The sequence below is a fragment of the Neopelma chrysocephalum genome, unplaced genomic scaffold, assembly GCF_003984885.1.
Source record: "Neopelma chrysocephalum unplaced genomic scaffold, ASM398488v2 Primary Assembly neopelma1_143, whole genome shotgun sequence".
Classification (NCBI taxonomy): domain Eukaryota; kingdom Metazoa; phylum Chordata; class Aves; order Passeriformes; family Pipridae; genus Neopelma; species Neopelma chrysocephalum.
The window spans coordinates 1,142,200-1,158,400 of NW_020897805.1; the positions used below are offsets into that span (position 1 = coordinate 1,142,200).

General features: G+C 45.4%; 2 protein-coding genes across 6 annotated transcripts in view; one reads left to right on the forward strand and one right to left on the reverse strand.

Moving 5' to 3' along the window:
* The first annotated feature begins 2,060 nt into the window (after window positions 1-2,060).
* On the forward strand, window positions 2,061-7,606 carry LOC113975763 (zona pellucida sperm-binding protein 4-like). The gene is made up of 12 exons (XM_027700176.1): window positions 2,061-2,256; window positions 2,610-2,731; window positions 2,810-2,912; window positions 3,462-3,617; window positions 3,995-4,182; window positions 4,365-4,462; window positions 4,814-4,944; window positions 5,139-5,328; window positions 5,403-5,550; window positions 6,823-6,901; window positions 7,215-7,331; window positions 7,464-7,606. Exons 1-12 carry the CDS (start codon window positions 2,061-2,063, stop codon window positions 7,604-7,606), a joined length of 1,671 nt encoding a protein of 556 aa, XP_027555977.1.
* Window positions 7,607-10,714: 3,108 nt separating this feature from the next.
* The window catches only part of LOC113975762, a 31,615-nt gene continuing 26,128 nt past the window's right edge, over window positions 10,715-16,201 (reverse strand). For all 5 annotated transcript variants that reach the window (XM_027700172.1, XM_027700171.1, XM_027700174.1 and 2 more), the window contains exons 8-9: window positions 13,439-13,558; window positions 10,715-12,913 (exon numbers count right to left, since the gene is read on the reverse strand). In XM_027700172.1, coding sequence (XP_027555973.1) covers window positions 13,462-13,558 — 97 coding nt within the window. In that variant the 3' untranslated portion in view covers window positions 10,715-12,913; window positions 13,439-13,461. The remainder of the gene's footprint in view (window positions 12,914-13,438; window positions 13,559-16,201) is intronic.

Consider the following 16,201-nt stretch of genomic DNA (forward strand, 5'->3'; position numbering starts at 1 on the left):
AAGAACTATCAAATGGGTGAGGAAAAGATTTGTGAGGAAGAGAAACCTGCCTGTTTTATCTCAGCCAGGCTGCTTCCCACTTTCTATAACAACTTCTTCCAAACAAAGCATTTCATTTCCATGAATTTCAGGCTCATTTCAAGTGCCTCTTATCCCTGTCCAGTGTGTGTGTAGGTATTAGGAAAGGGCAGTTACCTGAAACTGTTCTCAGCACAGGTATTGCTTGGTGGATCTACAGCACTCTCAGGGTTGTTTCATGTAGAATTATTCTTCATCTCCATGTAGACATTTTTCCTGTCGGCATAAACAAAATATTGATGTGTTAAAGTGTAATTAAAGCTACGTCCCTATAGCTCCAAAGTACTTTGTGTGTTATTTTTTACTTAATTATCAGCAGGTAATGCAGTCAAATGAATCATTCAGCAGTCAAGCAGTGGCAGTGTGATCTGAGCAAGCATAAGACTCAGCTTCTACAGAGATGAAGCCTCCCCCCCTGCCAAAGTCCAAATGTTTTCCCTGGGTGCCTCCTCAACGTCACTGCCCAGTGCCCAGGCAGGAACTGTGGTGAGCACACTTGGTTCACGTGTGCTGCTCAAACCACAGCCCGTCGAGATACATTTGCTTGGGTTCCTGCTGTGCAAAGCAGCTCAAAAGGTCTTTTACTTTGTGGAACAGCCATCCTGACTGGTGCATGAAATTAGCAATGTGCAGGGTAGGCACAGTGATGTTCTTCACCCAGCTGGGATCATGGCAGGCTGTATACCTGTGGACCAAAGATGGGCTGTGGGCTGAGGTGAAAGAGCAGAGGAAATGGCTCCCTCAGACTCAGCTACTATCCACCCTTCCTGTGGTGAGGACTGGCTGGAGGGACAAGTGGCTGACTGCTGCATAGTGCTGTGCAGACATCCAGGAGCTGGAGGGTCTGATGGGGGCAGAAGCATGAGTGGCTACCAATGGAAGTGCATTATTAAGGGTCAAGATTAGAAATCCCACGCATCTAACGCACATACCATGCTGTGATATGTGTGTGTTGATCGACTCCCAAAGAAATAAGCAGACTACAAAAGAACATGGATGGCTCAGGCTATGCCAGCACTCCCACTGTAGAACGTAGGGCACAAAAAGGCATGCACAAACACAAATGTGTGCATCACCTCTGCAACAGTGTAAAAACATTCACACCTCCATTGCATGAATGCAGAAACATCTGTATGGAAAGATGGACAATGAGGCGTGTGGCTGCCTGGTGCATGGCTAGGGAGAAGGCTCTACATGAGACACATTGCAGTTACAGGCAGGCAAAGGGTGCTGGAAGGGCACAGTTTTCTCAGGGATCACAGAGGCTCCCCTTATGTGTGTTTCAAGCCCATCTAAAGGACCCCTTGTAAGTTTTTGGGAGTGGGGGTCCAACAGAGAATACAGTCCTGCCACCTGCCAGCCAGGCCTAGACCAGTCCTGCAGCTTATCCCTGCACAACCACACTGCAAACAGGGCTGTAAGTCCATAGCCAAGAGTGTTTAACGGGAATCACCACCTTTTAGGTGTGCAAAGCCTCCTGAGCTCCATAGTTTCCCACAGATTTCATGTGAAGGGCTATTTCTGTGCTTTCATGTCAGCACCCTATGTCTGGCATTTGAGGTAGTGTCAGCTTTAAAAGAATAAAAGAGCAAAAGAGCACTGTCACTCAGTTTCTGGCACTCATGCCTTGTAATGAGCAATTAGAGCAGCAATAGGGCACCTGGGGAAAAGCAGCCAGATATCCTGCATGTCTCGGCCATTGGAAGACCTCAGAGTGACAAAAAGGATTTGAAGACCCTGCTGGGGCTCTACAGTATGAATACAGACCCATCTCTTGACATACGCTCAGCTCTTGCTCTATGGTTTTCTTCAAAGGGTGCGAGCAGGCTCTGTTGGGTTCAGGTGAGGGCAATGACAGGTGCTAAAAACTGCTGGGCTGGGCCCACCTGGACACTTCAGGGATTTCTGATCCCAGCTGGCTCCACAATTTAAAAGGGCTAGGCTAAGGACAGTTACTTCATGGTCCTTAGCAAGAGAGCAGGATGGGTGTTGTAGTACAGTCTGGGGTTGCATTGGGTGCTATGCTTTTCTGGGTGTTTCTTGGTCCCCTAGCTTTGGTTATGGGGGCTCGTAGTGTTTTTTCTGATCCCACCCTGCTGATTTGTGGCCAAGAAAGCTTACAGCTCACCTTACCTCTGGGCTGGGAAGGGAATGCTTCATTGGTGCTGACTACTTGGGGTAAGTGAGAGCAGTGTCAAGAGGCATTTTTAGCCATATCTTTGCACACTGCAGAGGTATGCCTGGAACGAGGAGGAAGGAACAGGTTTTGATGTGAAGTGTTGCTGAACAGCTTTCAGTGCACCTTGTATAATCAGGGGGCTGTTTATATGACCCAGTAGTCAAGGGGTTTGGTGAAGTACTGTGCCTGGATCTAGATGGTCTTGGCTGCTGGATTCTCTCATACGCACCCCTCCTGGTCCAGACCCTAATACTGGCTAGGTCCTTGTTTCCTACAGAAAGGTAGGATTGTAGAGGACCCTATCTGTAATGTAGGATGTTAAAGCCACTGCTGCTGTCTTCTCTTTCCATAGATACTGAGGGGAAGGCACATGCTCTGCAGAATGACTCTGACTGTGGGCTGTTGGTATCTGAGACTCCAGATGGCTCCAGGAAAGTATTGGTTTCTTATACTGGCTGTTATATCTTTGAATGGGTGAGTGACCTTATGGATTCTGCTGGGACTGTGACTACTGCTGCTCTGGCTGCCTTGACTGGTGTGGCTTTCCCCTAGAATGGCCATTACCTTCTGCTGGTTGGGCTTGAAGGAACAGATGCTGCTGGGCAAAAGGTTCTTCATGAAGAGACGCTGCTCAGGTGCCCTGTGGACCTTCCTGGTAAGATTCTGACAGTTGCTTGTATCTTGTGGTGATGAGTGCCATTCCTTTCAGTTGGCTGTTCCTAGTCAGTCTGGGGGCTAGGAAAGGGGATTTTCTGCTCTGCAGAAAACTCCCTGGAAAAGGGTTTGGACATAGGAACCACCAACTTGCTGGGAACTTCTGCGTCTTTGCAGGATCGGCAGGTGAATATGTTCACTGTGTTTCCCAGCCATATTTTGACTGCTTGGGTCCCTGCAAGTTCAGGGATTGAGCCAGAGACTAGGTACAATGATTTTCCTAACTACCAAGAGTTGATCCAAAACACTTTATCTTGACAGATCTCATACAAGTCCAGTCTCCTGTACGTGGCTTCTGGGGGAGACTCTGTTCCAGGGAAACGCATGTCCCTTCTGAGCAGACTTCCATGCCACCTCCAGGCCATGTGTTTAACCTGACTCTAATTTCCCTTCATTTTTATGCAGTCACCAGGACATCTTCCACCAAAGTCCTTTGTCTTTGTCCCCCTCTTTTGTGCTTTAGCTGCAAAGTCCTGCTGTTTTTTTCCAGCCCTAGATGCTCCAAGCAGTAGTGTCTGTTTGGCTGTTCCCAGCCAGGACCGGCTGCCATGTGCCTCCTTGCCTGTCAGCCAGGGAAACTGTGAAGTGCGAGGCTGCTGCTATGACCCTAGAGACAGGGTAAATCCTTGCTACTTTGGTAACACAGGTAAGCCTGAGCAGCTGTCCTCCCCTCCTACTGAGTTGCTTCAAAACAGGATTCCTCACTTTGCTGTCAGAGCAGAGTTGTTGTATTATCAGTCCTGCAGGTGGCTTAGGGCTTTGTTTTTGCCTGTCAAGAATACCATGTTCTATTGAGGTGTCCAGCCTTTTCAAGTGTATTGCAACAGACCTGGGTTTATGGCCAGAATCAATGTTGCTGTTAGAGCTGGTTGCACTTGTCTTGCCAAGCTTAGCAATTGGTTCAGGGCTTAAAGGCAGGAGAACTCACAAAACTTGCTGGCCTCATCTTTGCTGTGATGTTTTGAGTCTCCTTTCCATTCATCTTCTCCATGAGCTTAAGACTGATTATATCTTTTCCTCTAGTGACAGCTCATTGCACACCAGATGGCCAGTTTTCCATTGCTGTTTCTCGGGATGTGACCCTGCCCCCCATTGTCCTGGACTCCGTGCAACTGGCCAGCGGACACAGTACTGGCTGTGTTCCTACTGTGAAAAACAACGCATTTGTCGTGTACCAGTTCCCACTCTCTGCCTGTGGCACCACTTTTCAGGTAAGAGGTGCAGCTGTCACTAGGCTGGAATAGCAGAAGCTTGCAGACCTGGAACCAACCTGATGTGGCTTTGGCTACTTAATGGACATCCTATAGACTTCCAGAGGCCAAGTGCTGTTCTCTAGTCTCGTAGTGATCCAGCTTGACTTTACCACAGTGATGGTGCCTGTCTGTTGTTCTAGGTGACTGGAGACCAGGCCATATATGAGAATGAGCTGGTGGCATCCAGGGATGTGAAGACTGCAAGCCTTGGCTCTGTCACTAGGGATAGCACTTTCAGGTATTACCCTGGGGCTGATGTTGCTGGGTGCCATTGTGTTCAATGTTACTGGAGAAATTCCTGCTTGTCACAAGCCCGGAATTCACAACAGGGCACTGGAGTAGGCTAAGGACTGGTATGTCTCTAGTTAGTGGGAATAAAGCTGGTGCTGATCAGTGACAGTCTGGAGACTTTCAAATCTGAAGTCTAAAGAGAATCTCAAGTATTTCTTAAAAGAAAGTGTTGGAAGAAAGATTAGGAATATTAGGAGTATAACTAATTAAAGTAGATATTTTGTTGCCATATTGGGGAAAGGAGATATCAGAGTGACTTTTCTTATCTACCTGATTTGGAGCTTTCCTGTCATACCAGGTTACATGTCCGATGTAGTTATTCCACCAGTGGGAGCACCATTCCCTTGAGTGTTCAGGTCTTCACATTGCCACCACTCCCTGCTGTGTCCCAGCCAGGTCCTCTGTCCTTGGAGCTGCGTGTTGCCTCAGGTAGGAGAGGTTTGCAGGACTTACTCAAGCCTCTTGGTTCTGGGCTCTGGTCTCTGAGTAATAAGGGAGGTTAATCCAGCACTATTTCCCAGCCATAGTGGGAACTTACAGATATGGCTATAAAGGATGATCTCAGGATGCCTCTTCCTGTTTCTTCCTACTCTAAAATGGCTCTTGGGTTTCTTCTGTTCCAGATGGAAGTTATACTTCCTACTATACTGACAGTGACTATCCTATTGTGAAGACTCTGAGAGATCCTGTTTATGCAGAAGTCAAAATCCTTCAGAGAACAGACCCAGACCTGATTTTAGTTCTGCACCACTGCTGGGCCACACCAAGTACCAATCCCCAGCAACAGCTGCAGTGGCCTGTTTTGGTGGATGGGTAAGTTACTTGTAAACAACTTTGGGTCAGGGGAATAACTTGCTCTTTTTTCACTGCTCACCTCTCCTCCTCAGGTGCCCTTATGCAGGGGACAACTATCAGACACAACTGGTGCCTCTGAGTTTTGCCTCAGGACTACTGTTCCCCTCTCATTACCAGCGTTTCACCCTCTACACGTTCACCTTTATGGACTCCACTTCCCAAGAGAAGCTCTCTGGGCTGGTAAGATCCTGTCCTGGCTGCCTAGCTTCCTATTGAGGACAAGCAAAACATGAGCAATAAGAACCACTTTATAACTATGAAGTGCTTGGCCTCCTTGTGAGGGAGATGGAGGGGCAAGGCAGGGGCAGGAGCAAAGACTAGGAAAATCCCCTCCTGAAACAGAAGGGGATAAGTTGATGCAAACTTTATTCCCTGAGATGAATGTGGTAGAGGTAAAATATATCTCTGGAGGGGTGTGACAGAAAATGAGCCTACTAGAAGGGTAGTAGTTTACTTGAGCAAAGGCTATTTTGTTGCCTAAGCTGTTCTGGTGAACTAGCTTAAATTGTGTGCTCTAGCTATGCTAATAAATAGTCTCTAAACCAAATTTCTTAGCCAAAATGACTTGAAATAGCTTTGAGTATCTGTGAAGCACCTGGGCTCTGAATATCATGAACTTCTGCACAGTTAAGGCATATGAAGTTCACCATGCCTTGTGCTGTTTGCTCAGCGCTCCTGGAACCAATTAATACTCAAAACAGGTCTCAGCTGTATCCAACATTGGTCGCAGTGTAGTGGTGCTCGGGCAGCTGTATCCCAGGTGGGTGGGAGAAGTGCTGTAATGCCAGATTTCACTGAAATCTGTAAAGATAAAGGTACCGAAGCCGCCTTGCAGTGGACAGCAGAGGGCTCCAAGGCTACAGCCTGGATGTGAAACACGCCAAACCGATCTTCCTGCCTTCTCCTTTCTGTGACCAGGTGTGCTGGGTCTGGCTGATATGGAGTTAACTCTTCTCATAGCAGTCCACATGGTGCTGTGTCTTTGGATTTGTGGCTAAAACTGTGTTGAAAATATTCTGATGTTCTCACTGTTTGCTGAATAGTGCTTGCATAGCACCAAGGCTCTTTCTCCTCTCTCTGCTGGATGATTTCATGCCCAGCAATAAACACTGAGGGATTTCATCTTCCAGTGTAGCTGATGCTCTGACTGTCTGGGCACCAGTCTGCCTGTAGGAGCAGAGTGGGTGATTTGCCTTTGCATCACTTGTGCTTTGGTTTTGTTCTTTTCTCTCCTCTCCTTCACTTAGGTAACTGTCTTTATCTCTCCAGCTACAGGTTTTCTTGCTTTTGCTCTTCCAATTTTCTCTCTGCCCTACTGGGGCAGAGCAGGGGGAGTGAGGAAGTGTCTGTGTGCATGCTTAGCTGCTGGCTGGGGTCAAAGCACCTCAGCAGGCTATCACCTGTCTATAGACATTGCCTGAGTGATTCCAGGCTGTGTTCCATTCTTTCTAGGTGTACCTTCACTGCAGTGCTTCAGTGTGCCACCGATCTGTGCAGGAGTCCTGCACCTCCACTTGTCCTGCTAGAACCAGTAAGTGTCCTACCCCTCTGCTTCCCTATCCAAAGGGTCAACAAGGTTCTAGCCTCCAAGATGCACGGGCAGGGGACATAAAGAGTATGGACTAATTCCCTTGAGCCACGGACAGCTTGACAAGGCTTTTCCTGCTCCTTTCCGCTGACTAAAGGCCCTTGCTTTTATGCTAAAAAGGCAGAGGTCTTCATAGGCTCCTAATTCTGTATGGAGTCACATGGAAACTTTTGGCCTTCAGAGCTTTTTGTGTGTTGAGAAGCTGACCTTCAGGGCTATACATCTTCTCACCTACAACCTTTACATTGTTCTGTAGGGAGTAAAAGGAGTGCTGAGCATCACTTTCAGGAAGGTGCCTCCCATGTCTCCAGCAAAGGCCCTGTGATTTTCCTCCAGGATGAGCTAAGATGGGACACAGCTAAGGGTGGCCTTGGTAAGTGTGGCAGCCCAGCATAGCCAGTCTGGGGAAGGGAGCTGGTCTAAGGCTTTTCTGCAGACAGACTGCACCCCTAAAGCATCTCTGTGCTTCACTGGGAGCATTAATTGGGTTGTTTCTCCTCCACAGGAGCAGCTGTGCATGCTGCAGCCCCATGGGCTCTGGGGTTTGCTGCTGTGGCAATCGGGGCAGTTCTGTGCATGGTCCTTGTAGCTGCTGTGCTGTGGCAAAGGAAGGTGTCAGCAACACATGAAATCAATGGATTGCAATAAAGTGGCTGTCAAACCATTTGGTCTGTGGTACAGCTTCCCCTAGAGACCATAGCTGTAAGACTCTGTTTGCAAGGCAAAAATTATCCCAATGGCTGTGAAAGCTTTCCAAGTGCTCTGAATCCATCTCACTTCCTGGAATTCTTTTGCTGTGGGTTTGGTGTTAACTGTCCACCAGTTACACGAGGGAGCCGTTGTCATGGCCTGGTCTGCAGACTGAGGCAGGAGTGATGCTGGGTGGTGTCTGCATTTCTCTCAGTGACTGAGGTAGCCTTCAAAATTACTGTCCTTTCAAACACTGAGTAGAAGTGCAGCAAAACTAACTAAAAGTGGATCCTGCAGCTACTTCTCCTTTGGGAATGCAGAGCAGGTATTGTGTCTGTGCAGAGGAGCTGGAGACTGCCTGCTTGGCTGAGTCACTAGGTAAGTCAGGGCTGTCCTCATGTGCCAGGACTAGAAAGCAAGGATGCAAAAGCACTGTACAAATGGATCTTTCTATTGATGCTTTATGTGTGAACTTACATTTCTTGCCCTAGAAATAGAAGGCAGCAAGTGGGATTTTTCTGGGGAATGAGAGCAAGGAAACATAATTCCAACTGGGAAAAAAAATACCCAAAGGGCCTAGGTGCTTTGAACTTCAGGGGAAAAAAAATCAAACTTTAAAGATTAGTCTCAAACCTTCACAGGAGACCAGGCAGTTAAGAGTCTTCAAAGCTCTTGGATTAAAGCTTATTTGACATCACTGTGGGCACAACAGTGCCAGAGAATGCTTTTTTTTTTTTTTTTGAGATGAGAAATAAAACTCACTGTTTTAAGCATTGGGGCAGTTCAGTGTGGTGTTGTCAGTCACAGCAGCTGGGCAGCACTGTTCTTAGCTTTCTGAGGTCCTGGGTGAAAGCAGTACAGCAGAACTCTCCAGGCACTAGAAGAGGAAAGGGGCTCCACCTCTCTCCTTCCTGCCCAGCCTGGGGGAGCTCTGGTGATTGCATTCACACAGAGATCCCCTAATAGCTAATGGGGTACTCCTTGACAGGAAGGAAAAATATATTTCCCTTTTCCCCTTTTTTTCCCCCACAGTCTTGATCAGAAATTCCCCCTGTTAAGGCAGGAGAGAAGTCTTAATTGTACTGCTTTGGGGCCTCTAAAAGGGAAGAGTAGCACTTATACATGGAAGCAAAGAACTGGCCAGTAGCTTGTTGAGGTAGCAGATATTGTTCTTTTTAATTAGGTTACATGCTGTGTGATTAGAGGGTGTTAAGGTGCTGGAATCTGCTTTTTAATTCCTTTCCTACTCCAAGAAACTTCAGGAATCATGTTTTTATTTTTCTCACAGAACTGCTCTTCCCTAGTACTTTCCGGATAATGAGTGACTTAGTCTTGGCTGCTTTTAAAACTAATCAGAAGATAAGACTGTTTTGAGTTGTATGGTGGGAGGGTGAAGGAGATCACAGGCTGGAAACAATCTTCAGTTGAAGATAGGTCAAACAGCCTCCTCCTTTAGGGAGTGCCTCTAGCAATTAAATGACCTTGGTACAGGTGGAGCTCTGTCTGGCAAAGCAGAGCATAAACATAATGTGCCTTATGACAAGTCTTTAGCAGCTGTCTGTAGTGTTAATTAACTGGGCAATTAGAGGAGTAGTATAAACCACACCTTTTCAGCCCACCGGGCAGGGTGCTCTGGCACTGGTCTTAATTGAGTGTTTAAGCGGAGACTTAAACGCCTCCCTGGCTGCTGCTGGAGCCTTCCTATCCCTCAGTAAGGGAGACAGAAATACTTACTTAAAAAGCTTGGATACCTGTGTGGATGCTGAAGGGGCTAGGAGAGCCAAGTCTCTGCTGCCCTCCATGGTGTTGCTGAACCATCCCACAGTGGCAGGGAGCCTGGGTCAATTGCCTCTGGGAATCGGACAGATTTCCCTGCAGGGACTGTCCCTTCTGGTGCACAGCTGGGTCTTACTGTAATGGACCTGCTGCTTAGTGTAGGGTGCATGCAGTGCCAAGTGGGTAAGCAGAGAAGTAAACTTAATTCTCTTATCTACTCTGGGAAGTCTTCTGTGTTTAAGACTTCCTACGTGGTCAGGAGGACAGGGCAGGAGCAGCAGAGGGGTGCAAGCTGTTCCTGTGAAACCCTGGCACAGGGTGAAAGGTAGGCCATGTGGAGATTTCCTCCTCTGGTATATTGGTCCCATCTTCCTTGCCTGTTCTCCAACTCCACTGGGGTGTTAGTGGCTCTTATGGCTCCTGCTATGCGATTTTTTTTTTTTTTTTTTTTTTTCCTTCTGCAAAAGTGTATTATTTTCCTTCTACCTTCACAGGTGTGTTTCTGGCTTATTTTTTTTGAAGCCTCAACTTTCTCTAGTTGGATCTCATTGACTTTTGTGTACCTGTATGTGACTTCTTGTGTCAGCACCCTCTTTAGCTTCACTCTGTACCACCTGGTTGTCATTCATTTCATGGCTAGGCTTCACAAACGAAGATTTGGGAACCACCTAGTTGTACTTTTGAACTAAAGGTGTTGTGAGGTGCTGTAGACAGTGGCTTAGACTTCTGCAGGTGAAGGAAAGCTGCTCTGTCCAGGAGGGTGCTGCTGGCTGGGAACGAAGGAGCTGAGGAAAAGCAGTCCTGAGGCCATCTGTCAGTTGAGGCTGTTGTGCAGTGCTGCCACTGAACCCAGATTTACGGAAAGAAACCCTGGTGCTGACCATCAGCACACTTTGTCCCTAGTAGTACCTTCACTGGTTCTTCTTGGAAGTGGTGTGTGTGCTGCCTGTCTGTGGCTGCCTACTCTGGGGCTTTGGAAGCAAAGCCCAACAACAGCACCTAATACAGGGCTGCTCAAAGTTAACACCTACACTTTGCTGTATCTGAATTTTCCAAAGGCTCTCTTTGCCGTCTAGATCTTTAAGAACAGCACCTGCTTCAAAAGAGCAAACTTGTTTCTTTGCCAGAGTTAAAAGTTCCTTAGAAGCTTGGAGGTAACAATTCTTTTCCTGACCAACTATGCTCACCTGAAACCCTAAAGGTGTGGCAGTTGCTATACTACAAGCCAGGTGTTCATTAATAAAATCTGAGGAAAATTATCATAATAGTGATGCTTTTATTAAATTTCTTATGCTTTTATTAAATTTCTTATGCTTGTATTACAATGCAGCCTGGAGTAGAGAACTATACAGTATGTTACACATTATAAATACATTTATTTCTGAAAATACATGAATATATTTAATATAATGCTGTAATAAGAAAAGAGTGCTAACTCATCTGAGTTAAAAAAAAATCCAAACCAACAAACTTAAAACATGAATGGAAAGGGTGGTACGAAATACCAGTTCATGATGCTACGTCTTAAAACACATTAAATTCAGTTTGCACTGATTCACATTCCTTACAGTCTCTGTAAAGCTGGAGAGATAATGGAGGGTGTATGTTAATGCAGGATTTTTGTTCCCTGTATTTATGGAGATATACAGATTATTCACAGAATAATCAAGTAATAAATCTTTCTAGCTTTGGATGAAGCTAGCAAGATACACAGTGAATAACCAAGTCCTGCAGCAGCAGCAGCTACAACTGAAACATTAAACACAGCACCTACTTTTAGGGTGCTAACTTTGAGTCAGCACAGACCTTTTTCTTTTTAATTGGGCTTTGGTTATTTTGTTTGGGGGTTTTGTGGGTGTTTTTTTTTTTTTTTTTTTTTTGAGGTGCTAAGTAACAACAGTAGCAACCCTTCTGAGTACTTGGAGAACTAGGCATGGGCTATTGCCTTCACTCATCCCTGCAAACCACAGCTGCCCTGGGAGAGCATGGCTGAGCTGCTCTGAATTCCAGAAAAGATCCTGTTCTGGTTTGGAGGACTCCAAGGGCTCCAACTGATCTGGATGACCAACGGCGAAGCATCTGTTACCGAGAGACTTTGTCTGCTGAAGCTTCTTAAATCTTGGTTCCCAGGCAAGTTTGGGTTGGGGAGAGATTTTTAAACAGCAATTGCTTAACTTCTAATTAGATTTTAATTTATGGGGTAGAATGATGCTTTATCAAGTGGCAAGTTTAGTTTACTTAAATCTTTACTCCATGTGCATTAATTATTTTGCTAGTACCAATGAGAGCTAGTGTGCAGAGACCACTGCAACCATGGGACTTTCAGAAGCATGCACCGTCCGTTCCTTGAGTCTGGAATCAGCAAACACGTGGCAATAAGGCAGCCACCAAATACACTCGTACTGTTATACAGTTCTTAATGTATCCCAAAAGAGCAGCAGTTTATAAAGGATGTATTTGAATAACTGCCTTGCAGCTCTGCTCTCCCTCTCACCGTTTCCCATCAGAGACCACTGGCTGAGCCACACAGCAGCATGACTGCTCCACCTACAGCCTCAGGCCCCCACCTGCACAGACAGAGGACTTAAATGTAACTTAAAAGTAGGAATTCAAGCCTGGTGTCCCACTTTGCCCCTCCCCTTGCTGCCAAAAAAAAAAAAAAAAAAGAAAGAAAAATTAAAAGACTGATAGCAGAAGAGTTGGGCTGCCCAGTGAAGCAGAGGCATTGCCCTGGGTGTGCCCTCCAGTCTCTGGAAAGGCTGATTCCTGCAGTACCTCTCACTCTGGTCTCTACAATGAGCATGCACATTGCCAACTTCTGTGTAAGGTAGTACTGGAGTCTGGGGGCCTCTGCAGAAGGAGTAGGCTCACAGGATGGGAAGCTAGTCATGGATTAAGGAATGACTTCAGCTTTACACACTTGGTTTTCCTGTTGGATTCCAGCAAAATGGCACGGCTGGCCATATGCTGTTCTGAAGGGAGGAGCTGTGCTGGGGACAAGCAGAGACTGCAACTCAGACCCCCAGAGGGAGCAGGCTCTCCTTTCAACAGCCACTTCTGCACTGGTCAAGGAGTCCCCGGCACTCCTTTAGATGATGCTGTGTCCCATAAAGGTTACGTTTATTTCCGCTGGAGAAGGTCCCCAGAAATCAATGACAGTTTAAAAGCTTCAGTGTTTCAGGTAGTTCTGTTCCTAACCCAGACTGGAGGAAGAATTTCTGAGTCTTAAAAGTCTCTGTTGGTTATGTTGCTATGATGCTAATAGCAATTTTCATCCATGACTTTTGTAAATACACTTCAACTTCAGGAGCGAAGCCATACATAGCTGAGGATGCATCTGCCCACAGACCCTTCTCAACCTCCCCCTTCCCTCTTTCCCTTTCGATACTCAAATCAGAGTTGCTCTGTTGACAACTGTAGGATGCAGATTGCACAAAGTAACCCTGGAGTTCTTGGTTCTGTGTCCTTTGGTGTTCTCACGTTGCCTTTCTGAAACAGAAACGTGCAGTGAATGTGAGATGATGGAGAGTTTTTCTGCATTTAACTTGTAGGCTGAGTTGGGAAGGTGGGAGATGAAACAGAGGCTGGTTCTCATTTAGTCTTTATTATGGACAGATTGTCTCTTTCCCAAGACATCTGGTTGGCTTATTATTTGGGAGTCTTTTGACTGACTGTAGGTAAATGAATTTGGTGCTGTATTTTTTTTGTAAAAAGGCTGTGTGATGTAGCCTGTATGACTACAATTACCTTTAAATTGCGGGTTAAAATAAACAAACCAGCAACCCAAAACCCAACAAACCAAAAACTGGAGGACTGTTAAAATGAAGATATATGGGCCAGTCATCAGCAGGTGTAAACCCATATAATCTGAACTTCAAAAATCAGACCTGTTGCTGTCTTTGCATGCTGGACTGTGTCTAGATGAAGGAACAGGACTACCTCGTTTCTGTGCTGAGAAGAGGCAAAAAAATCCCCCAGCCCACAAAGAAACACATGCTGCTTTACTTACCTTACCTTGTTCCATTTGACTCGGGTTATCAGAAAGGCCACATGTTTTCATTCTTTGTATTTTGTCCCAGAACGATCATGGAGTTCCTCTCAGTTTTCTTCAGCTCTGAAGACATAATATCTGGCCTTAACAAATGGAAAAATACAATTGAATTTGACAGGGGTCAGAATGCATGGCTATGTTTTTAACATTAATATGCTGTGCATATGTACCCAACATCCAAGCTACACCCAAAGCAGCTTCCCCTTCTCCAGTCTGAAATTCCAAAACAGATGCTGTCCAAATATTTGTGGCAGCATGCAAAAAAAGAGAGAGCTACAAAATGCAGCATTTGGCATGGAGTCACACTGTAATGGATGGACACAAACATCATTTTGTTGAGAGCAACCAGTATTTTCTGCCTAGCTGGCAGCCGGGGCACAGACTCATGGTTCAATGTCACAGGGAAGTTAAAAATTCTGGCCTGAAGTAGTAAATAGGAAATTAAGTGTTTTGAAGAGCAACACTAAGCTAGCTGCTGTGGACTGTCTCCAGCCTATTTTTGTTCATTATTTATTACAAATGATTGAAATAAGTATAATATATCCTGTTTGGTTGAAATTACTTAGCTCGGGCCTCCAGGACTTATAAGAGACAAACCTTTTAGAACACCTTCTAAACATTTTTTTAAAATAGCTTCTGTTTAAGAAAGAAAAGCTCTAGTTTGGGATTTTTTTAAAGCAATATTTGAAAGTTATTTACAGAAAATAAATGGCTATTTACTTCAAATATTTGATTTGGAAAATTTTCAACTCAAAGTCCTGACTGATGTGGTGCAGACTCTTTTTGTTGTCAACTACTATTTTGTTTTTTATCTAAATGTTGTATGTTTTCTTGTTTGTTCAGCTCTTAGTTCTTTTACAATGGGATGGTCAAACTTCTGCATTGATGTTGTTCTTTAATCCTCTGTCTGTTTCTCAACCCTGAGCACAGGGATCTCCTTTAGTAGTAATTTCCCAAGTGAAAAGCAGTGTTCAGACCTGGGTCTGAGGTTCTAGGGACCTTTTCAACCTTTGCTGTACAGTATTGAAGACAGGGGTTTGTAATATAAGAGCTGCGCTGTCATTCCTTAATGACTTTGCCCTAACCACAAAGTAGGTGTCATACAGCAGCAAGCTTTTGATGGCTTCAAACTGAAACTATTATCTTTACCATGAAAAATACTGTATTTGAGGTTAGCTCATGCCCATGCAGCCGCATTAAAGCTATAGCTCCTACAGAGAGCCAGGTGGGTATGTCTGCACAGGAATGTTAGGAGGGGATTGCTCAAAGCTGCTCACATTAGATCCTGTCCTGGAAAGCTGGGTCCATGTGCTGCCTAAGTTCATAACACCATGCTCAAGTCAGTCAACAGCCTGTTCTGCCCCTTTGCACAAAACAGATGTTGCTTTGCAGGAACAAATGTACTAGCAGGAAAAAGAAAATGAAATGAAAACCTGCGCCTGTTTAGAACAATGTATGACAAACCACTGAGTCTTGTGCCAGTATGTTTACCTTGGCAGGCCCCCCTCTCTACTGCTAAAAGAACCAAGTTCTCTCTCTACTATGAGAATTCTTTTGTGGATGTTTAAAACAAAAAAAAAAGGAGACAGAAAAGAAAAACAAAACAACGGCCCTGGAGCAGATCATTCATCATACACAGAGTGGGAGCATAAAAGGGGATTTGCTTTGACCTAGTTACAAAAACAAAAACAAAGAGACTTTCTCTAATTGCCCAAATGACTCAAGTGGGACTGGGTGTCAAAAGCAACAAACTCTGCTTCCTTGGGAGCTGTGTTAATATAGGGCACCAGGATCCAGCCTGTTCCAGTTCGAGACCTGGAGCCCAAGGAAGCCCGGGTAAGCAAAAGCCAGCCAGCTCCATATGCCTGCATGTACAAACAGGACTAGGAGCCAGGACAAACATGTTTCATAAATTATAACAAAGACAGTGGCTTTAAATGCTGAGAATATCAGGCCTTCAAGGTTTGCTTTGCCAAGAGCTACAGATGAGTGAGACGTTCTTGCTTTACAAAGAGTCTGTCTTTCTGTCCAGCAGGATTTGCTGGCCCGTCATTGATCTGGTCTGTCATTGATCCATTAAGCCTAACTTTTTATTTCATAGGAGCCTGAAGGCAACTGCATATCCAAATGCCACATGAGCAAGGTACTCAAATTTTCCAGGCCAGCGTCAGTACATTGTTATTGCTGGGTTTGGGGTAAAAAGAGCAAGATCAAACAGAGATAGGGCTAGGGAATAAGGAAATGGAGGCAGATAAAGGGGCATAAGTAGAGCCAAGGGGTTTATGTAGATATACACGAGAAGAAAGTTAGTGAAAGTTAGCCATTCATCAGCTATAGAAAGCAGCCTGGAAAAATCAGTGTACAAGGTGTCTGGGGCTGCCCAGTTACAACCAGCTAAAAAATTGTCCATTTGGCATCTTACTGTATAGCATTTCCATGACAGCCATAGTTGTCCAGTCTAGGAGACTAATTTCTAGGGAGCTAGAATTTCTGTTAGGAGCTATTGGGCTGGCCCTTTTTTGGAAGTATATCAGTTTAGGCACCTGAGGATCTAGCCTTCAATTCTCATGCAGAAAGCACTGGCACTGTCCTCTGTGCTGCAGAGAAAGAGCCAAGCAGGAGGTTAAAGAGACAGAACTTTTCTGAAACCCAAATAAAGTCCTGGTTCTATTGAGGTTTAGAGGAAAGGTTCACAGGAGTTTGTATTTTTTCCCCAGCTGGTTCAC